Source organism: Macrotis lagotis, chromosome 5 (assembly GCF_037893015.1).
Source record: "Macrotis lagotis isolate mMagLag1 chromosome 5, bilby.v1.9.chrom.fasta, whole genome shotgun sequence".
In the NCBI taxonomy this organism is placed as follows: domain Eukaryota; kingdom Metazoa; phylum Chordata; class Mammalia; order Peramelemorphia; family Peramelidae; genus Macrotis; species Macrotis lagotis.
In genome coordinates, this window is record NC_133662.1 from 147,246,670 (window position 1) to 147,270,721 (window position 24,052).

General features: G+C 35.4%; 1 protein-coding gene across 2 annotated transcripts in view; it reads right to left on the bottom strand.

The window, feature by feature from the left end:
• MAP3K5 (mitogen-activated protein kinase kinase kinase 5) overlaps positions 1-24,052 on the bottom strand; it is a 280,602-nt gene that overhangs the window by 160,014 nt on the left and 96,536 nt on the right. For both annotated transcript variants that reach the window (XM_074187670.1, XM_074187671.1), the window contains exon 3: positions 12,653-12,676. In XM_074187670.1, the coding sequence (XP_074043771.1) occupies positions 12,653-12,676 (24 nt within the window). The remainder of the gene's footprint in view (positions 1-12,652; positions 12,677-24,052) is intronic.

Consider the following 24,052-nt stretch of genomic DNA (forward strand, 5'->3'; position numbering starts at 1 on the left):
TTTTTTGGTTAGGAATTATGATTTTATCAGGGAAATTAGACTTACATAAGGCATCACCTTCTCACAATGCAGAGCAGAAAGTATTCTGTCACTTATAGTCTCAGAAAGTTGATAGTCAAAAAAAGATAAGTTACCTCTATGGACGTCTTACCTCATTCTCCAAACTCTTCCACATTTTTCCTTTCTTTTTCATCTGCCAACCCTCACATTAGCCCCAATCTCCTACTTCATTTATTAAGGAGTTCCTTCTACAAATATTGATCCCAAAAGTCATCAATGACCCCCTAATGGCCAAAGCCATTCTCTTAGGCTTCAATGTTCTTGAACTCTCTCTAGCATTCCCCATTATTTACCTTTTTCATCCCTCTAACAACTCTCAACTCTCTTCATTTTTTCAAAGCAAAACACTGTTCTCTTGTCTGTCTAACATTTCTTCTCTATATCCTTTGCTGTCTCCCATCATAATCTCAAAAGTCCTATCTTCAATGCTCATGTGTTCCTTCTCTATACCAACCCACCTTGGCAATATTCACACACAGATTCAACTACCACATCTAAATAAATGATTTCAAAACCTTTATCTTCAGCAACAACCTTCCTTCAATCTCTCTCTCTCTCTCTCTCTCTCTCTCTCTCTCTCTCTCTCTCTCTATCACTGGCAGCATTAATCTCTCAATCTTCCTTCTTCCATGTTCAAACCCTGGTGTTATCTTTGATTTTTTCTTCTCCCTCACTTCTCATATCCAATTAGTTTCTAGTGACTTTCCCCCCTCTATCCTTCATATTCTAACATCAACTTGCCTGGGCTCCTACAAGACCTTATCAGTTCATACTCTCTTCTTTCCTATTCAACCTTCACAATATTTTCAAATTCAATTTCTTGTGTCCTATAAAGGTATGGTCAAAAGTCTTTAACAACTCCCCTCCTTCTTATTGTGCAAAGTTCAAATTCAATTTGGCATTCAAGCACCTCCACCATCTGGTGCCAGTGGCAACAAAATGTAGTGGGTACATTTGGTACCAGAGGGACCTTATATAAGTCACTTAATACATAGGGTTTTAAGTTTTTCTGAGAGATCTAGGAAGGATAAATTGGAAATAACAGAGAGAAAAGCACTAAAATAAGGGAGATTGGGAAAGATTTCTTGCAGAAGGTCTAATTTCACCTGGGACTTGAAAAAAAAAACAAGATGAAATGAGGAGAGAGAGCGAGCATGCATCAGAGGATGGAGTATCTATCTCCTTTAAGAATAGCAAGAAAAGGCACGGCTAGTTGGCATAGTGGATAAAGCACCAGCCTTGGAGTCAAGAGTACCTGGGTTCAAATCCGGTCTCAGACACTTAATAATTACCTAGCTGTGTGGCCTTGGGCAAGCCACTTAACCCCATTTGCCTTGCAAAAACCTAAAAAAAAAAAGAGACATGTACATGATAGTTCTGAACAGACCAAGAATTTCCCAGGGAAAACTATTTTAGTAATTATAAAAAATAAAATAAAACTAAAAGAGGACTCAAAGGTTTCTTTAATTTCTAACCAAAGTCTTTTAAAATTTCCAAATTGAGGAAGATGAATGCTAAGGAAAGATAAGTTTCCTACATTAATTTCTACACTGTCTACTGGATAATGCCATAGTTTTCTATTAAAAATGATTCAAGAAAAATAAATAAATAGTAAATTGCACAAAATCAATTACTGGTAGGTAAATTTCAGCACCAATATCATCTTTAAATGATTAATCATTCTCAAATATTGTACCATGTTCCTTTGATTTAAAAAATGTGTAGTTCATTTCATTTTTCACAGAAACTAATAGTTCATTCTATTTTATTTTTCAAATTCAATTTTATTTTCTGGTATGAATTCTCTTCCTTCCCTCCCCCTCCATTGAGAAAGCAAGAAAAACAAAATTCCAATATGGTCTGAACCTCTCCCCATAAAACAAACAAAAAACTGATAAGCCTCAATCAGTATACTGAGATCATGCCTACCTCTCTGAAGGGGAGGAGCCTATCAGTCATCATGAGTCCTTAGAATTGTGAATGGTCAGAATGTTGATCAGAGTTCCTGAGACTTTCAGAGTTGTTTATCTTTACAATATTGTTCTTATTGTATAAATCATTTTCCTGCTTCTGCTCAATTCAATCTGAGAAATCTTTCTAGATTTCTCTGAAACTATCCCTTTCTTCACTTCTAATAATATGATAGCATTCCATTAAAACATATACCATACTTTGTTCAGTCATTCCCCATTTTAGTGGGCATCCTCTCAGTTTCCAATTCTTTGCCACCACAAAAAGCTACTATAAACATTTTTATATATATCTGTCCCTTTTCTCTTTCTTTGATTTCAAGGGAACAACTCTGCAGCAATATCACAGGGCATTATATGTTCCTTTTTTATTTGTTTTTATTGGTTTAGGGATTTTTTTTTGCAAGGCAATAGGGTTAAATGACTTGCCCAAGGTCACACAGCTAAGCAATTATTAAGTATCTGAGGCCGGATTTATACTCTGTTCCTCTTAACTCTCAGATCGGTGCTCTACATAATGTGCCACCTAGCTGCCCCTGCATTATATGTTTCTTTTTTTTTCTTTTTTGCAAAACTGTGGTGTTGAATGACTTGCCCAGGGTCTAGGTAATTAAGTATCTGAGGCTGGATTTGAACTCAGATTGTCCTGATTCCAGGGCCAATGCTCTATCCACTGCACCACTGAGCTGAAAACCTCCACATAATTTCTCCTCCAATATCTCATAATGGGATGGAAGTAATTCTGGATTTTATAAGCTAATATCAATGAAGCACAAGCTCTGGTAAAAATAATTCTAGATATAGCCTGAGTCTGTTGGCTATAGACTAGCCAAGCTAACTATGGAGTCTAGCACTAAGTGAGTTATCTGTTCATGGTAATTCATGAAAAGAAAAAAAAATGCAAAATAGTCTTCTACCTGTGCCTCTTTTCACTTCCGCAGTGCAACGGTAGAAGAAAGTGAGGCAGACAGTTTGAAGAATCACACTTCTACAAACCTTAATTTTAGTTCTGGTACTCTTTTGTAGGAGTCTTAGGTCATGACCAGGGAGTTAACTAACAGCTTGCAAAACAATTCCCATATTAGCACATTGCCTATGCCCAATAACATGAAACCACATATCTCTACTTCCACCTCTAAGAGATGTTCTCAGTGTCCTCTTTCAATTGTGAAGTTCTTCCCTAGAACCTTCATTTAAGGAAGTACCCAATCATCCATGCTCACTTCCTACCAGACTCAGTCCCAAAGTAACCCCCTTCCAACTCTTTAAGGGTTGTGTTGCACCATTAGAATGCAAACTCCTTGAGGGCAGGAACGATCTTTCTTTTTACTTGTATTTGTGCTAAGCCACCACTTAGCATAGCACTTTATAAAAGTGATATTTTATCTTTATCTAATCTGAAAACATGGATCACAGATTAATGGTCAGAAAGTCAAGGTAATAAAATTACATAATTGATTCATTTTATAATCAAAAGCTACAAGAAATATAATCTCATGAATACCAATTTGCTTTTCTCATAGCACTCTTGATGAGCAAAAGAAAATGCAGCATTCTGAATTTTCAACAGCATTCACAACAGAGAATAAAAAGAGACATTCAATGAAGAATGTGTCAAGACCTTATAAAGTCAAACTATAACCTGATATTTATGTCTTCAATATGAACATGGGCAGAGAAAACCCCCAAAACCAGATTGAAAAATATAGTTTAGTCCTAATAATTAAAAAATTATACAAAAGAAAACATGATTTGTAACTTAAAGATGACATCAAAGAAAGGCCTTGAACAAGTTACTGAACATACACGAGTCTCAGCTTCCTCAATGTGAAATATGATGGGATTTATAGCTCCAAATCTATGATTCTTTGGTCAGTCATGATCATTTCCTTAAAGGGAAGCAAAATGAATGTACTCAACAGAATCAATTTCAGTTTTTAAAAAATTTAACAGAAAAAGATTGGTCATCAGTGTTGGAGTCACTTCAGAAAGAATTCTCTATTTACAGTCCAATTATTAGCCAAGGAGAAAAACAAATACCAAAGAAAAGATAAAACCAAGATGACTATAGCATCTTCCACCTACCTACCTGTTTTAACAAGCTGTCAACACTAAAAAATGGTAAATACACAGATGTAAAGGCATTTATTTTTTAATTAAACTTTATTTTATTTTTATTTTTATTTTTTTAATTTTATTTTTAGTTCTAAAATCTCTCCCTTCCTCACCAATTAAAAACATGACGTAAAACTCACACAAATTTGTGTAGTCAAATAAAACAAATTTCAAATTGGTCATGTCAAGAAAGGGAGAGAAAGAAAGAAAAGAAAAGAAGAAAGGGAACAAAGAAAGATGCTTCAGTTCTGAGTTAATCACTTTTCTATTTAAAATGAATAGCATGTTAAGTAATTGTGTTGGTCAGAGTTCATAAGACTTTCAATGTTGTTTTCTTTACAATACTGTTGTTACTGTATTCTATTCATTTCATTGATCAACAGTCCATGAAACCTTTCCAGGTTACTTCAAAACCATCCCCTTCTTCATCACTTCTTACAATGCAAGAGTATTCTGTCACATTCAAATACCATAACTTGCTCTTACATTTCCCAATTGATGGGTATGCTCTCAGTTTCTAATTCTTGTTAGCACAAAAAAAGAGATATTATACATATTTTTTCACATATGGGTTCTTTTCCTTTTTTGTTGATCTCTTCTGGGCGAAGAACAGTAGTGACACTGCTGGCTCAGAGAGTATGCACATTTTAATAGTTTTTTCCCCCCACAGTTCCAAATTGCTAGTAAAGGCATTTCTTAAATAACTCAAAATAGAAACCATAAAGAAGAGACCAAAAAAGCACAGAAACTGCCTAAGGATAGAAAAAACTTGATCTCCTTGCCAAGTAGAAAGACACAGCAGTAGGAATAACATCAATTTAAACTACAAACATTTCATTTGGAAAACCTTGGAGGAGGGTAGCCAAAGATCATGTAAAGTATTGTTTCAAAACACAAGGAAAGGCAGGTAAGAAAGAAGAGTCAGGATAGTTTAATCAGGCAATGACTAAAAGGATGACAAATAGATGTAAAATGAAGCAGATTTGCTAGCATTTTTATAGAGATCTATTCTCAGCATTGATAGCACTGGAGTTTACTATATCTAATTCAATGTACCAGATGAGAATCTGGCAGAGATACTGGTGAAAAAGCTTAAGCAAATGAATTCAGCTGAAAATGTTCAAGTGTCACCTGGTCTCTCAACTCCTTTCTCTTTGTTTGTAAATTAATGTGTGTGTCCTAGATAGAAGAGATAATTTCTGTGGATTGTCTTCCCCCTCAATCATCTATAATGGGCAGCATGTGGTGCATTGGATGGAGTGTCAAATCTGGAGTCAGGAAGACTCCTTTTCCTGGTTTCCAATTTGGTTAATACTAGCTGTGTCACCCTGGCAAGTCACTTAATCCTGTTTGCCTCAGTTTCCTTATCTATCAAATGATCTGGAAAGAAAATGACAAACCACTCCAGTAATATCTGCCAAAAAGGCAAAAATTGGGTCATGAAGAGTCAGATATGACTGAAACAAGTGAACAACATCAATTGCTTTTATGTTCTTTGTAGGTAGAAACAGCTTTTCTTACTTTTGTACTTACTTTTGTACCTGGTACAATGAATGTCTATTGACTGACTGATGACTGTTTTTGCTTCCAGAGGATTGAAGATGAAACGTGTCCTTCTCTATGGGGAGGAGGTAGATTTAGGGTACAAAATGACATGCATATATACACATATGTAAGTATGTATACATAAAATTTTGTATACAAGTAAATGTACACATATACATATGTATAATTTGTATACAGCCATTAAGGGAATTCATTTTGGTAGAATATGCATATTTCTTATTAGACATTTTTTTTTCCAATAGGGTGAGAATGGGAGAGATTTTCTACTAATTAAAAAAAAAGTAGGAAAGTGGCAAAATATGGAGAATTTTCATTTTCAGATAAGATCATTGTGCTTTTAGTTTTTGCTTAATGTTTTACTTTGTTATAAGGGATCTCTCATGGAGTAGAACAATCTGTAAATATTTATAATAAAATGCAAAAAATATTAATAAAACATTTTTAAAAGTTTGTAGTTTAACTTGATGTTATTCCTACTGCTGTGTCTTTCTGTTTGGCAAGGAGATCAAGTTTTTACTATCCTCAGGCAGTTTCTGTGCTTTTTTTTGGTCTCTTCTTTATGGTTTTCACTTAAAGTATATCACTTACAGATGATCATTACAGTTACTGTGTATTCTGTTCTCCTCCCTTTACTTTGCATCAGTTCTTGTAAGTCTTCCCAGGTTTTTCTGAAAATATTCTGCTCATCATTTCCTTTAACCCAATAGTACTCCTTAAAAGATACAATCCATAACTTGTTCAGCCATTTCTCAATTATTGGGTATTCTCTCAATTTCCTGTTCTTTGTCACCACAAAAAACTGCTACAAATACTTTTGTACATTTCTGTCTTTTTTCTTTTAAAAATTAACAACTCTATCCTCTAAACCACCCAGCAGTTAGAGATGATCATATGGTTGTTACTGTTGTTCAGTCATTCAGTCATGACCAACTCTTTGTGACCCCATGGACCAGAACATACCAGGTCCTTTTACCCTCCATTATCTCCTGAAGTCCATTAAGGCTCATGTTTATTACTTCCATGACACTATTTCCTGATCTCATCTTCCAATTCTCCTCTTGCCTTCAATCTTCTCCAACATTAGGGTATTGTGTATTCTCATTATTATTTTAGCTGATCATGGAAGATTTAATTGCTGGTCTGGGTTTTAGGTGGCATGATAGAAAAGATATCTAGGAATCAGAAAAAATGGACCACACCAATATTTTGCTAGATGACTGACCTTGGCCAAATTACTCTTTGTGTCTCTCCATAATTGTGAGAAGGCTATAATAATAATTACCCTATTTACCTCTCACAGAGATATAAGAAAAGTACTTTGGCATTTTGTAATATACCTGAGAAGACAAAAAGGAGTTTATAGTTAAGTTCTAATTATGCAGTACAGACTGAACACTTTTAAGAATTCTGATAGGAAAGGGCCATTGTGTGCTAGAATGGTGAGAAATGTTTCATAAAAGAGGTGGCTCTGAACCAAAGGACAAGAAAAACAATGAACAAAGAGCACAGGCAGGGAACATTAATATCAATCCCACTGGTGCAGAGGCTGAAGGTGGAGAATGGTACACTCTCAAAAAAGCATACCGTATTTAGAGTCAGAAGATATCAGTTCAAATCACATCTCCACCATTAAATTCTTTTTGTTTGTTTGTTTTTTGTTTTTGCAAGGCAATGGGTTAAGTGACTTGCCCAAGGTCACACAGCTAGGTAATGACTTAGTGTTTGATACCATATTTGAACTTAGGTCCTCCTGACTTCAGGGCCGGTGCTCTATCCACTTCATAACATAGCTGTCCCCCCATTAATTTCTTCTGTGACCTTGAGCAAATGACCATCTCTCTGGCTTCAATTTCTAAATGTGTAAAATGAGATTGAACCACATGATCTCTAATGTCCTTTCCAGTTCTAAATCTACACTCTCCTACAAATAAGTAATTGGGGAAAAGGTTATACAGATTCCATAGGTTCATTTAAAGCTAAGCAAAAGACTTTGCACTTGGTGTAGGAGTGATAAAAGGAATTCTATAGTTTATGGAGCAGGGATCAATTATGAAAATGGTGTCTGATTCTACAATTATCTCACTTTATACAAACCAAAGATCAACTGTAAATATGTCTATGTCAATATTATAATATTAGCATATATATATGTGTATATAGATAAATATATATGAAATATATGTATGTATATGAATAATTGTTTTCAGAACTCAGAGAAATAACAAACAGATTGAAACTGAATACTTATATGAAGAGACACAGAGACCAACTAAAAAAAAGAGCAATTTTTTTTTTTTGTAAATGTAGGGATTTGAGGAAGCATTACATAGCACGGATTCAGTCCATTGTTCTTCTCCTACTGAGTTCTTTCAGGGAGATTTGACTCATCTTTATGTGCTTTAGGGGAGGAAAAAAGATGGACTGTTATTTCACCTCAGTCTTTATTTGAGTGAATTACAACTACTTTTGTCATTTGAAACTGTCCCCATTAATCACGGTAGTATAAAATAGATGCAAGGATTTCTCCACAGGAGATAGATAGGACTAAACTCCTGAGTAAGAAGTAGCTTCTGCCCTACAGAAGGGTAAAGAGGTCACAAATACCCTCATAACAGGGATTCTTAACCTTTTGGAATCACGGAGATCTTTGACAGTTTGTGATTTTAAATAGGATTATAACAGAAACCACTTATATTATAAAAATGTATTTTAAAAAATAGTTCATGGACCTCTACTTAAGAACTGTGGTCCTGGGGATGAGAGTCCTGGGCAAGAAAACTGAAGAATTTAAGGGCACAAATAATAGTTTCATCATTACCACAAGTGGAAAGAAAGGATCTTAACAAGGAATGGCAGGATATGAGAAGAGAACAGCTGGATAAGTAGACCATGTCAGGAAATGAAATACATCTCAAAAAGAGACTAAAAGACTAAAAGGCAGATCTGAAAAGGAGTTAAGACCCTGTATAGAGATAGATTTTTGTTATTCAATGGGAACAATACTATCAAAATCATATCAAGTAGTATACTTTAGATGAGGAAAGAGAGAATTCTGAAGCAATATTTAAGCAAATAGTTTCTTCACCATCTTAATACTAAACAGGAGGAGAGAAATGAAGTAAAGGCTTGAATAACAAGTGTTTCTACATAAATATTTGTACACTTTGACAACACATGTATAGATATTATCTTAAATTATTTTTATGTTTAAAAAACTGATCTGAACAAGCTTTGGTTAGATTAGAAATACATTAAAATTGCTTCTTTTTGCCTCATTAAAATGAATGAATACAGAAAGCAATAAATAAATACTGTCCATGGGCCAGACATTTTGCTAATAGCTGGAAAAGCAAATATAAAGAAAAAGAGACCCTGCCCTCAAGGAAGCTCAATTCTAACAAGGCAAGAAAACACATATAGGGGATAGATAATATTTCTCAAACTTAAGCAAACACCTCTAAATGAAGATGGTGGAACACATACTACCAAAGGTGGTCAAGATTTCAGAAATCACCTAGTCTAAACAATAGCCTAAACAATTATTTCATGCACAACATTCCTGATAAGTGATTCAGACTCTATTTTACTTGCAGTCTCAAGTAAAAGAGAATTTTCTGTTATCTCAAGGCATCTCATGTGAACAGTTCAAATTATTGGAAAGTTTTCTTTCCACTGAGTTGAAATCTGCCTCTTGGCAGCTTCTGTCCATTGCTCCTAGTTCTACCCTACTGGTACCATGGAGAATAACCTGGGTCTCTCTTCTACATGAATACCTTTTGAATTCTAGAAGAAAAATATCATACTCCTGAAATATTTAACCCCTCTACCACCTAGCTTCTGCTAGTCTCATTGCTTTCCTTCCTACTATGAAACATTGCTTTCTTATAGGACAACTCCAATCATACAATATACCTGCTCAAAAATCTTTCAATGGCTCCTGTCAACAGAATTAAGTCTAGTAAGTATATTTCCTAGCTATTATTCATGTACTGGTCCTAACCTGGTTTTTTTAGACTAAGTTCCCACTACTTCCACATATGCATCCTATTCTGTGGACCAATTTGTGCTTTATCAAATATGTCCTACTTTTTTGGCCTGGATCCTATCATTCTCTCTTCCTGGAATGGACCCACTGCCATCTCTATCTGTCTAAGCCCTGCCAATCCTTCAAGGTTCAGCTCAAATATCTCCTCTTTTCCTCTTAATGGAGAGTGATTTCTCATTCCTGTGAATCTCCAACATTACATCACCCATACTTCTCTTGTGGTCCTTAAGAGACTTACAGAATTTTAAGAGTTGGAAAGGACCTCAGAAGTTAACTTACTGCCAAAAAAAAAAATCAAAAGAATAAGCAAAACATAGTGTCTTCTATGTATCAGATATTACACTAATGACCATGTTTGTCTTTCATTCTCGAAGAAGAACATGACATCAGGGAAGTGACGCCATGACAAACATGTGAACTGGATTTGAGTGTGTATGTGGGGGGGGTTGGGCTAAGTCACCAGCCTCACTTTCTCCTCCAGAGTCATATGAATTAGGATGATCGGCAATCAGGGTTAAGTGACTTACTCAAGGTCACACAGACAGTAAGTGGTAAGGCTGGATTCAAACTTTGGTCCTCCTGAAGCCAAGGCCAGTATTCCCTATCCACTATATCACCTAGCCCTTAGGCATTACACTAAGCACTTTACAAATATTATCTCGCTTTTTCCTCACACCAACTTGTAGTCTAGGTGTTACTTCTCCATGAAGGGAATATATCTTACCACCTAAGACAGCCCATCAAACTCTTTTAGAACATCAAGCAAACATTAGACCCTGCAACTCCCATTTACTGCTTCAGGTTCTGCCTCTGGGTCCAAGCAGAGGAAGTCTAATCACTTCTCCACATGACAGCCTTTCAAATACTTAAGTAGATTTATCATGTTTTCCCCAGACTCCCAATTGCTATATAACATGCCCAGTTCTCCTTCTGATATTCTCTGCTCCTGTTCAATTGTTTCAGTTGTGTCTGATATTTTTATGACACTTACTTAAAGTTTTCTTGGGAAAATATATTGGAATAGTTTGCCATTTCCTTCTCCAGTTCATTTTACAGATGAGGAAACTGAGGCAAAGAGGGTCAAGGGACTAACCCAGAGTCACAGAGCTAGTAAGTGTCCAAGGTCATATTTGAACTCAGGAAGAGTAGTCTTTCAACTTCATGTCTGGTGGTTTATCCACTGCACTACCTAGCTGACCATTTGGACCCTCTAGCTGATCAGTATCTTTAAATTATGCTCCTTCCTCCCAGAACTGAACACAGATTTGGTGTGGTCTCCAGTGGAGAAAAGAGATACTGTTCATTTCTTATTCCTGGAAGCTGTGTATCTTTTAACACCATCTTAGATTAAATTAATTTTGGGTGCCCTGACAAATTTTGCCTTGTTTTATAACTAGGTTGCACATTCCTTGACTAGGTTGTCTTCACTCTTCCATTTTTGACAGTGATCTCTCTGGGTTGTGGTTTTCTCATCTGTAAGAATAGGGTGGAACTAGTTGATCACTAAAGTCTTTTCTAGTTCTAAAACCAAGAAAACAGAGATTGAAGTTAATATTCAATTAAGTGCTACAAATGCATTTCTCGTGTATTTGCTTTTTTCTTGACCTCCTTGACAATTATTTCAAGCAGGATCAGAATTAATCCTCTATCGTGGCCAAATACAGACGGTATTAACTACAAATAGTTTTTTCATTTGGCAGCTTAATTCAAAACTTACTCCTTTCTATTCACAGAATCTCTATTGCTCTTTATTTCTCCATAAGAAACTACCTCTTTAGATTTTTGATGATCAGGGTAATTCTTTTTTAGGTTTCTGCAAGGCAAACAGGGTTAAGTGGCTTGCCCAAGGCCACACAGCTAGGTAATTATTAAGTGTCTGAGACCGGATTTGAACCCAGGTACTCCTGACTCCAGGGCCAGTGCTTTATCCACTACGCCACCTGGCTGCCGCGATCAGGGTAATTCTTTATGAAAAAAGTCTTCCATTTGGTAACATTAAAAAGTTTCTGTATCTCTAAAAGACAATGTCATTTCACAGTATCAACACATAAGACAAACCAGTACCTTCTAAATGAATTAGTCCAGTAAAATTTTTTTTTACATTTAAATACACTGATTGAATCCATAAATATCAGTCCAGGGGAATTTAAGATAATTACTGGAAAGGGAAGGGAGGAATGGAAAAAAGATAAAAGCATATTTTCATAAAAAAGGACAAATTAATGAGAAAATAAAGCATATTTCATGAAAATGCTACATGTAACAATGAACTTTATAATGATATTTAAAAAAGCCCTTAAAAAAGGGGGCAGCCAGGTGGCATAGTGGATAAAGCACTGGCCCTGGAGTCAGGAGTACCTGGGTTCAAATCCGGTCTCAGACACTTAATAATTACCTAGCTGTGTGGCCTTGGGCAAGCGACTTAACCCCGTTTGCCTTGCAAAAAAAACCCACCTAAAAATAAAAATAATGATATTAATAGCTTAATGGAAATAATATGCTAGCATCAAAGTCTTCCCATAGCACCTTAATTCACATGGCAGCAAATGTGTTTCATAGATGCCAATTTGGGAAGCACTGCATTAAGATAAATCTGACTACTTATGTTATCAGAAAAACTGAGGCAATAAAGGCAATAATGCAATAAAGAATATTATGTCATTGCTTATAGTCACATAAATTCAAGATCAAATAAAGCTTCTGAAACACAACTGCTATACTCAGAAAAAAACTTACAAAAAACTTTTTTAAACTCTTACTCTAAGGGAGAAGAGAGTTGAGAAAACATAGTAATTAAATGTTTATGAAAAAAGAAAAGTTCATTTTCTCCCCAGAATCAAAGAGAGGAATTGCAATTTTGAAATATATGTATATTATATAAAATTAAAATACTCACAGTATTCTTCTGACAAATGATTTCCTGCAAAATAAGAATAATATACATTAATAATATTCATTAAAAACAAAAATAAAGTCAAATATATTAACATTTAGTACAGAGAATATCACACTAAAATGAAATTCCAAAGAAATCAAAATCTGAAAGATAGAACATAAATACAATCAAAGGTTCTTTTAGTATACAAGATATTCAAGAGAGCAAAATTGTTAAAACACACAAAACACACATATAGTGTTCTGTGGATTAGGAATGTATTCTGTGTCTAATGTTGCAGGAATAATGCTCTCCTGAGCTCCTGTTCTGCACCACTAATTTCCTATTACATGTTTCCAACTGGATGTCCTATAGGCATGTTAAAGTCGACATGTTCAAAACAGAATTAATTATCCGTCCTATCCCCTCCTCCAATCTACAGCTTTACTAACTCCCCTGTTTGTATTGCTTTTCCACCATGCAGTCAACAAGGTTCATAACCTTAGAGTCATCTTCATTGAATCGTCCATATCCTTCACTTGCATATCCAATTAGCTGAAAGTATTGACAATTCCACATCAGGGACATATTTTACATCTATCTCCTTCTTTACCAGCTTTTATCATCTCTCACCTGGATACCTGCAATAGCCTCCTAGTCAATCTTCCATCCAGCCTCTTGAATTCTTCCTGCACAGAATTGCTGAACTGATATTTCTGATTATGTCACTTCGTAGTTCAAAAAGATCCAGTGGGTTCCCTCCATAATAAAATACAAATTCTTTTTGTCATTGAAAATCTTTTACAAATTGACTCTGGACTACCTTTTCTAAACTTTATGCACATTTTTCATTCTACTTTTCGATTAAAATGACCTTTTTTTTTTGCTATTCCATACAAACAATATCCTATATCTCCAGATTTCCATGATTTTATATTGGTTGATCTTTCTGATGCCTAGATATTACCACCACCTTACTCCTACTAGTTATCATTCCTAGTTTCATCATCAAGGAATAGACATTTAGGATTTCAGAATTTTGAAATGTTTATATTGTTTATTATATTTATTATTTATTAATAATTTGAACAGACCCCAAATACAAAGTCTATTCTGATTCCCACAGTTGCTATTAACCTCGCCTCTCACCCTGCTTCTTCCACCCAGAAGTTACTTGGTAATTACCTTGTCTCTAGAGGCAGTATAGAATAATGATTAGAAAGCCAATCTAAAAGAGCGAGGTTCAAATACCCTCCTTTGACAAATATTGGCTTTGAGAACCTCTGTAAAACATACAAGCTCTTGGGGCTCTAGCCAGCTCTCCAAGTTCTGCATCCCAAATGCCTAGCATATGATGCATAACAGGTGTTTAAATAAATGTTTCCTGAACGTAAGGAAAAAAGAAGCTTCCAGTCCCACTCCAACTCTAGGTGAAATCCTACTTAAGACATTGAGACAGGCTCAACTAAATTACAACTGCCTTACTGAAGCCTGACTCTGATCCTTTCCCATATTTAAGGTTATTTTTCTCTTCTCTGAACCCCCACAGCACTCTGTTTTCAGCTCTTTTCATCTTCTACTTTATATTATAATTATTAGTAGAAATTTTTTATTCAACTTCTCTCACTCTAGACTGTGATTATATGCACATAATATAAAATTAAGACTTGAAATAGGCACACAGTAATTAAATTTAAGTTCTACCTTCTGCAGAAAACCTTTTTTTCAGTACCACTTCTCGCAATGCCTTATGTCTATTTTATGGATTTTGTTGGTTGCTGTCCTTCATGCTCAAAGGCCAAAATGGCATCACTACGTTGGAGTCAAGATAGAGTGTATCTCATTCCGAAGAACTTCAAAGAAAAATGGATCTTATATGTCACTGAAAGACCATCTCCTCCAGTAGAATGTCATCTGTTTTGGGGCAGAGGTGTGTCTCTACTTTCTCTGTAGCACCAGCCCTTATCAAAGTATCTGGTGCATAATAACCACTTAGTAAAGGCCCATCAAGTGGGAAGGATGTAGAATAAAAGGAAATAGCACTATACTGACCAAAGTGACTATAACCAAGAAGAAATTTAAGAAGATTTTGTAGAGGTTGGGAAGAAGTATGAGTGGTTCATGGCCATTACATTCATCTAGTTAAAAAAAAGAATGTGACAGACAATATCAAGTTAGGAAGAAGGTGGGAAGGAGGTCATATAGTCTAATTTCCTCACTCTATGAGGAAACTGAAATACCTTGCCAAGGTCATGAAGGACCACATGTCTAAACTCAGGTTTTCTGATTTCAAGGTCAACATTCTTTCCATTGGGCTCTAGCACTCAACAGAAAGCTCTAAAAGTGTGTGAAAATATTTATATTTCTATATTTCATAGATTTAACTTATATGGATGCTCCTTCTAAGTTTTGATAGATAGTTTTAATGAAGAACTCTAGATGAAAAAATCCATCACCAAATAGCTAATCTTCTATTGATAAACTTTGCCAAATTTAATTAAGCTGGCTCTCAGATGATCAATATCATGGAACCCATGCTTGAAACCCTTCCAAGTTGGTAGGTTTATGTTTGGTTGGAACAACCCTTACCCACAGTTACCTCCAGACCACAATAAGGCAGCAGTGCAGGACTTTTAGATGAAACCAAAAGACATTTGTTCATGAATATGGCATCAGAATTAATTAGAAATCCTCTGGGTTTTAGAGCCCTTTATTACCTGGTCTATTCCTACATCTCCAAGTTTTCTTAGACCTTCATATCCTCCATGTATGCTGAAATCGAATTATCTTCCCTCCTTGATGTTCCTTGAACAAGTCATATTCCCTACCATTATGTTTTTGAATTAGCTGTCTCCCATTCCCCTTCTTCTCCATCACCTGGCATCCTATCTTGGCTTACTTCTAGTCTAACCTAGAACCCCACTGTTTACAAAATTCTTTCTAATCTTCATGCCTCCCTTCTTTGATTGTACATAATTGTCTCTCCCATTAGACCACAAGCTTCTGAGAATAAGAACTTCCTTTTTTGCTTTTTTTCCCTGAGTTTAGTATAGCTAAAGTACAGTGGGTGCTTTATATATGCCTGTTAATCTAAGGTAGCACCTCCCACCTATCAGAGTGACCAACATGACAAAAAAAGAAAATGTTGGATGTTGAAGGGGCCGTGGAAAAACAGGACACTAATACACTGTGGGTAGAGTTGTGAACTGATGCAACCATTCTGGAAAGTAATTTGGATCTATGCCCAAAGAACTATAAAATTGTGTATATCCTTTGATCCAGCAATACCACTATTAGATCTATATTCCCAAAACATCCCACCCCCAAAAGGAAAGTGACCTATTTGAACAAAAACATTTACTTTAGCAGCTCTTTTTAGAATGGCTGAGAATTAAAAAATCAAAGGAATACCTACTAATTGGGAAATGGGCTAAACAAGTTGTGGTGTATTATTGTAATGGCATATTTATTGCGCCACAAGAAATGACAAGCAGGATGATTTCAGAAAAACCTAGAAAGATTTACATGAACTGAAGTATAGTGAAGTGAAAAGAACCAGGAGATCATTGTACACAGTAACAGCAGTATTGTATGTTAAAGAATTGAGAATGACTTGGCTATTTTCAGCAATACAACGATTCAAGACAATCCCAAAGGAGTAATGACAAAGAATACTGTCCACCTCCAGAGAAAGAACTGATAGACTGAGAGACTTTCACTTTTTTCTTTCATTTTTTCTCTTATTTAAATCTTTGTATACAAAATGACTAATATGGAAATTTTTTTTACATTGGATTGTACAATTTACATTGTATTGTTTTCTGTCTCAGGGAGGGGGAGGGGAGGGAGGCAGGAAGGGATAGATTTTGAAACTTAAAACTTCAAATAAAAATGTTTTTAAAAATTTTACATGTCTGTTGACTTAATTATAGGTGCATGTATGTGTAAGCACGCATGTGTGTCAGTCATATACATATGTAGGTGTATGATATCACTACTGCTTTTCTTGCCCCCTGCTATGGTTTAACCATAGAGACCATCTCTAGGAGAGAGCTTTACAGTGGAAGGTAAGAGCTTCCCAGGCTTCCCCAGCACTCCACTTATTCTGCTCCCACCTCCTACTATGGCAGGAACATTGATGAGAGACACAGTAGCTTTGGTGATAAACAGGTGGGCTGAAACTAAACTTCCAACCTACACATGAATTCAAATTACTGATCCACCCTGGCAGGAGAAAAAAACACAATCCCTGCTGTAGATGATTAAATTTTAACATTTTTCCTAAAAAATTACTAGGCCAATATAATCGTCTTAGATCTTTCATTTGTCTTCTTCCTGCCATCTCATGTATGAAATGGAAAAAAAAAGTATATTTAGACAATTCCTATAATAATAATATACCAAATCAGATTCAAATCAAAGTTATGTTGTCTTATATTCTGAAGTCATTAAAGAGAAACAAATTGTTCTCCTTGAGGCACAAATCAGTTATCAGCAGCTTGTGGCAGTACCTAAGAACGTGGATAGTTAGCAGCTCTTCTACTTACTGTGACATAATTAAAAACAGATAACATTCTGGGTATTTTAACTCAGAATGAAAAAAGTGGTCCGTGCTACAGAGCATGTCAGCAAGACCTTAGAAGGAAAGTATACAAACTGCCCAGGTAGGAAAACAGGGTGAAGTTAATTTGTGCTAAATAGCCAAAAAGAAAAGGAAGAGAAATAAATTAGAAGCATTAATGCTAGACTTTCCAAAACTAAATTGTATAAATAATCTAGAATTGAATAAAAGATCTCATAAAACCTGTCATCCAATAAGCCTATAAGTAAAAAGATAAAAATGGCATTTAGAGGTCACTTCCAAAATTACATTTGAGTGGCAATGAATGATAATTCATGGACTGCTATAAAACCTGATTCAATCTCAAAGCATTCTTCCAAGTCCCCCCTCCATCAAAGGGATTAGAGTGAGAAACTACATCTGGTATAGTCAAGGACAGGCTTTTATTTATCAACCAACTACTAAGAGCTAGGCACCATAGAATTAAAAACAGAGCATACAAAGAAAGAAATTCTTTCGCAAATCCCTCTTATTCAGTGCCTTTCTCCTGTTACTATTTCCTATTTATCCTATATATATTGTGGTTGCTATTGTTCAGTTATTTAGGAGTGAACAACTCTTAATGAGCTTGTGGAACAGTTTTATTGGCAAAAATATTGGAATGGTCTGCTATTTCCTTCTCCAGTAGATAAGGAAAACAGAGGTTAAGTGACTTGCCCAGTATCATATATTGCTAGCAAGTGTCTGAAGTCGATTTGGACTCAGGTAATCTTGATTCACCTTGTTGTCTCCATCCTAGAGTGTGTGTGTGTGTGTGTGTGTGTGTGTGTGTGTGTGTGAGAGAGAGAGAGAGAGAGAGAGAGAGAGAGAGAGAGAGAGAGAGAGAGAGAGTCTGCTACCTCCCATTTGACTGTCAGTTCCTTGAGGGCTTTTGATTTTTTTTTTTTACAGCTTAGTATAGTCCTTTTCACTTATTTATTAAACACTTAATAAATGATAAATAGAAAACAATCTCTTCCCTACTCTCAAGAAGTTCACAGTCTAATGGGGAAACAACTGCAAACTACTACATACAAACAAGCTAAATGCAGGACACAATGGAAGAAACCAACAGAGGGAAGTACTAGAAATTAAGAGCCCATGGAAAAGGTTTCCTGTAGAAGGTAGAATTTTAAGGGTTTAAGGAAGCCAGGAATACCAGGAGCTGGAGATGAAGGTGTACATGCCAGGCCTGGAGGGCCTTCTTGGGCAGAAAATGGTGTCTTGGGTCAGGTAGGTAAGGAAAGATTGAAAAGGCAGGAGGAGGCCAGGTTGCATGGAGATGTGGACACTAAATAGGATTTTATATTTGTTTATTTGTTTCTTTTTTAGTTTTTGCAAGGCAACAGGGTTAAGTGGCTTGCCTAAGGGCACACAGGTAATTATAAAATGTCTGAGACCAGATTTGAACTCAGGTACTTCTGACTCCCGGGCTGGTGCTCTATCTACTGTACCACCTAGCCATCCCGGATTTTATATTTGATCCTATTAATTATAGAGAGTTCCTAATTGACTGAAAAGTGGAGGAGAATGATGGGGAAAAAAATTGAGGCAGGGAGACCAACTAAGTAGCATGAAGCAATGAGGACTAGCATCATGGAAGTGGCAGTCAGAAAAAGGGGCATGGGTGGGAGAGCTGTTAAAAAGGAAAAAATGACAGGACTTAGCAATTAATTGGATAATGGAGTGATAAAGAGGGAGGTGTCAGAGATGAGTCCTGGGTTGCCAGCCTGAGAGGATTCTGGTACTGACAGTAATTGGGAAATTAGGAAGAAGGGAGGGCTTGGGGCAAGAAAGATAATGAGCTCAGTTTTGGGGATGTTAGGTTTAAGAGGTCTACAGGATATCCAATTTGAGATGTCCAATAAACAGCAGAACATGCATGACTGCATCTAGGAGAGGTTAGAGCTAAATAAGTAATCTGAGAAGTGTCAACATCAAGATAATAACTGAATCCATGGGAACTGATAAGATCACTGGGGAAAACAGTATCAAGGAAGAAGAACTAGGAGTTTCATGGCTGCTGAAATGACAGGTTGTCAGATGTAGATACATTTCACAGTTACCACAATCAAGGATCAAGAACTGATCCATGAAAAAAGTAATGGTTCAAGGGAGAGAATCTGGAAAATGAATGTTGAAACTTGTTTTTTTGCATGTAACTGGGGGAAAATAAAACAAATAAAAAAGAGAAAAGCAATGGTTTATTAACATCAAGTATAAAAATCAAACAAATGAGGAAACAAAGCCAGGAAAGTAGCTTTCAAAGTATCTAAACACACAATACATTTCATTCTTAATCCTTTTCCCTCGGTTTTGATGGTATAGTTATATCTTTACATGCATATAGCACTTTTCAAATTGGGCTTAGGACAAAAGAATGAAGTAGTTCTAAGAGGGGTGTCTAGGGGACTCAACTCCATAGATCTGGAATCAAATGGCTTATTAATGGAACAACTTTCTCACCATGACTGTGACAAAAATCAACAGTATTCACTTCTATCTCACAAAAAGCATACTGTCTTCAATGTTCCGTATTATTATCCCCCTACTATTACACAGGAGAGGGAACATTTCAGGTGTAGGGGACAACCAGTGAAAATGCCCAGAGTCAGAAGAAAGGGTATCTTGTTAAAGAATCAACAAGGAGGACAGTGTACTTGGATTGTCATAAAGTGTAAGAATATTGAATTTATTTATTTGCTTCATATTTGGTTATTTCTTTGGTACCATAATGCTCTATTACATTAATACATCATTTTTATTCAGACATTTTTCTAGCCACTGGATATATAGCTTTTTATAATTTACTGCAATTACAAATTAAATACTGGAAATATTTTTATGTTAAAAATACTAGAAAGGCAAAGAGGAGAAGTTATGAAGCTGCTTTTAATGCAAAACATGGGATTTTAATATCTGATACTAAAATTGATAGGGAGTCATTGGAGTTTATTGAGAAGGTGAAATGACATGGACAGACCCCAACTTTTAGGAAATACAATGTTGTGGATATATGCAGATTGTCTGATGCCAAATACATTAACTTCTTATCTACAAAGGGTAAGTCTATGTACTGGGATATTCTTTACCTCCCCTTCTCTGTAAATTATCTCTTTTCTACAAGCAGCTCATAAAGCAATTAAAAATCTGATCACTTTTCTAATAAATATAATAAAGGAAAGCCTGGAGGATAAATATTTGTCAAGTGCTATGCTATAGTAATAACTATTAATACTACTATAATAACTCAACTGGTACGGTAGTGATATTGAGAAAGGAAGGCAAAATCTTGAAAGCTGTGGGAGTGTAATGCAACATGTTGAAAGGTGTGGTCCTAGTGATTATGTAAAGGACCAAATGATTCTGGGATGCCATATGTAAAACCACCAACAAGAAATGAGTGAAATCATCATTTTTTAAGCTAAAACCTCTAGAGATTCAAAGATCAAAACAAACTAGAAAGTTAGAAAGTATTTCTGTATAAAAGAACTCTCCAGAAGTTGGTTTCTTTCATCAAAGAACAGGCTGAAAATTCAAACAAAAAATGAAGCTGATACTTAAAATTGCTCTTCCTGAGGCCACTACTCTTCTAGTAAAGGAAGGGCATGATCTTTCAGTTTCCTCATTTGTAAAGCAGAAAGTGGTGTTGAATTCAATGTTTTTCTAAGATCACTTCTAGCTCTAAATCTATGATCCTTTAAGTATCACAAGCTAGAATTGAACCTAGTATTCTAAAATAGTCAGGGGCTAGGTGGTGCAGTGGATAGAGCAACAGGCCTGGAGTTAGAAAGATCTGAGTTCAAATCCAGTCTCAGATAATTATTAGCTGTGGGAACCTAAGCAAATCACTTAACCTTTATTTGCCTCAGTTCCTAGTCTTTAAAATAGGAACACATTAGAGAAGAAAATGGCAAATGACTCTAGCATCTTTGCCAAGAAAACCCCAAATGGGGTCATGAGGAGTTGGACATGGCTGAAATGATTGAGCAAAAAACACATTCTAATAGTGTCAAACTCAATAGAAACTAGGTCACTAATCTATACATAGGGTTCTTTGTGGCCACATTGACTTAGTTTTAAAACGTAATGTCATCTATGTTTTACTGCATTTTTATTTATTTTGTTAAATATTTCCTAATTACATATTAATATGATTTAGATCACACTCTGTCTTAAACAACTACAAGCTCATCACCCTATCATTAACTACACTACCTCAATATCAGACTTTTTCAACCTAAAGGTTCATGAACTTGATTTTTAAAAATCATTTGATAACTATTTCAATAAACTTGTTTATTTTGTAATCTTATGTAGTTTACTTGATGCATTTAAAACATTATTCCGAGAAGGGGTCCATAGGCTTGGATCAGATTCCATAATATATACACATATACACATTCACACTCACACCAAGTCAAGAACTACTCTCTCTATGTATACAACAAATGTTAAATATTTTTATTTTAATATAGTTCAATATTATAAAGTAACACTATTTGCTATTTTGAATATAACATAATGAGAAATACGTGTCTTCAATTAATCTCTAGTGACAGGACATTGGACTTAAGTTCTCAATAAGGGATAATAATTGAAAAAAGAAAAAAATCATAAATAATAATAGCTAGATAAAGAAAGTTAAATTTTACAGGCATCTCAAAGCCCAGTTAAATTGCTAAGAACTGCTGGTCTTTAAGGATATTAAAAGTAATGCTGCACATTTAGGGTTATTCTTCCAATTTTTAACAAAAGTCTGACCCAATGATCAAAGCAGTCAGTTACAAAAGGCCATTAGTCATGGTATAGATAATTCAGTTGATTAGTCAAGGAGTAATAATTAGCACAAACAACTGCAGAGAAACTCCACGAAATCCTTTCTGTTTGTTTTAATGAAGTGACTTTTCATGCAATGTTTGAAAAAAAATTAGTTTGATTTTTGAGTGAAGAACAATCTAAACTAATTATTGTATTTCAGCTCAAATTCAGTCACCACAGCACCACCACAAACCACCACACAATATTGATCCCCCCTTGCAGAAAAAGTAATTTGAGTTACATTTACACTGTAATGGATAAAATGAACATGGAATCTATTTAAATGTGGCAAGAAGGAGATTTAAATGTACTTTTTTATGTTCATCTATACTGCTCTCTCTGACCACTATGACAGCCAATTAAGAAAAAAGAGACAAAAAATATCTTGTGGTTTGCAGTTAATAATGTTATATATACCTTCCTCACTGACAGAAGAGATACAAAGGTATGTCTCAGTTTATGGTGTCTGATTATAGAAAGAGAAGGGAAATTCAGAGAGACAGCAAATCTTTCCTTTAATACCCAAAGAAGGTCAAATGAAGAATCATAAAGGGTTTGAAGTTAAACTTAAACTGTTTAGTGTGGCAAAAAAATGACTTATCTCACTCCTATGGAAGCCACTAGATTACAATCTTTCTTATAATTGCCTACACCCATTCTTTCTTATTATCAAATGCTCTTTTTGCACTTCATTCCATTAACATCTAGTTTCTAGGGTAGCTAGGTGGTGCAGTGGATAGAGCACCAGCCCTGGAATCAGGAATACCTAAGTTCAAATCTGACCTCAGACACTTAATAATTACCTAGCTGTGTGGCCTTGGGCAAGCCACTTAACCCCATTGCCTTGCAAAAACCATCTAGTTTCTAGCCTTCCTTTCCAACTTTTGACCTAATTTACACACTGGGTAAAAGAGAGGGGAAAAAAATTCTGTCACTTTTCCCTTCCTAATAAAGTAAAAATCCTGATTAGTCTTCAGACCAATCTGTCCTTTTCCCCTCTTTCCTACAATGGCTCCCCCACTCTTTTTGGTAGAAGGCAAATAATGTAAGAGAGAACTCAGGTAGTTTGTATGATGAATAATTTAAAAAACTATCATAACAGTACAATGAAAATGATTCTCCCATTATCACTGTCTTCACACCAGTTAACAAATCTGTTCTTGGAGTTAAAAAAAAAATGACATGACTCAAACAACCATTTATGAAATCCTGCACTTTGTGGCAGACACTGTGATGATAAAAACTTTTTAAAACTCTTACCCCCACCCCATAAAATAGGATATAAAATTGCATTTCTGGCTTTAAAAAAGATGAATGGGTTGGGGGGAGCAGCTAGGTGGTGCAGTGGACAGAATACTGGCCCTGCAGCCAGGAGTAACTGAATTTAAATATGGCCTCAGACACTTAAAAAATATTTAGCTGTGTGACCTCAGGCAAGTCACTTAACCCCTTTGCCTTGCAAAAAAAGAGATGAATTTAAAACTATCTCTTAAAAGCATTAAATCCCGAATTCAAAACTGATGAGATGCAATTATTATTTATAGCAACCAAACTAATTTTAAATATATTTCAGATGTGTACTTTAGACATGCTCGTATACATCTCTTTGTGGTTGTTGTTCCTCAAAAACTTGCAAACATTTTCCTTTTTTAAAAAATGCACACTCTTCTGTGCACTCCCTCAGGAATTTTGCTGACACTGAGAATCCTTTTCTTCTTTAGCACCAACCAGTAGGTCAAATGAAAGCAACCCAGTCTGGATATATATCCAGACTGGACATATAATACAGTAACTTTGGAGGTGGGTCTAATTATGTTCTTATTCTCTTGAGGAGAGAGAGACAAAGATATTTTGGTCTGTGTTTTTCATATTTTTAGTTAACCATATCCTGTCAATAAAAAGCTGGCCCTCTTCTTCAGATCTACCTGTAATTCTCGAATCTACCACTAGATGGAAAAAAAACAAAAAGCTAGTCTATACTTAAATATAGTAAAAATAAA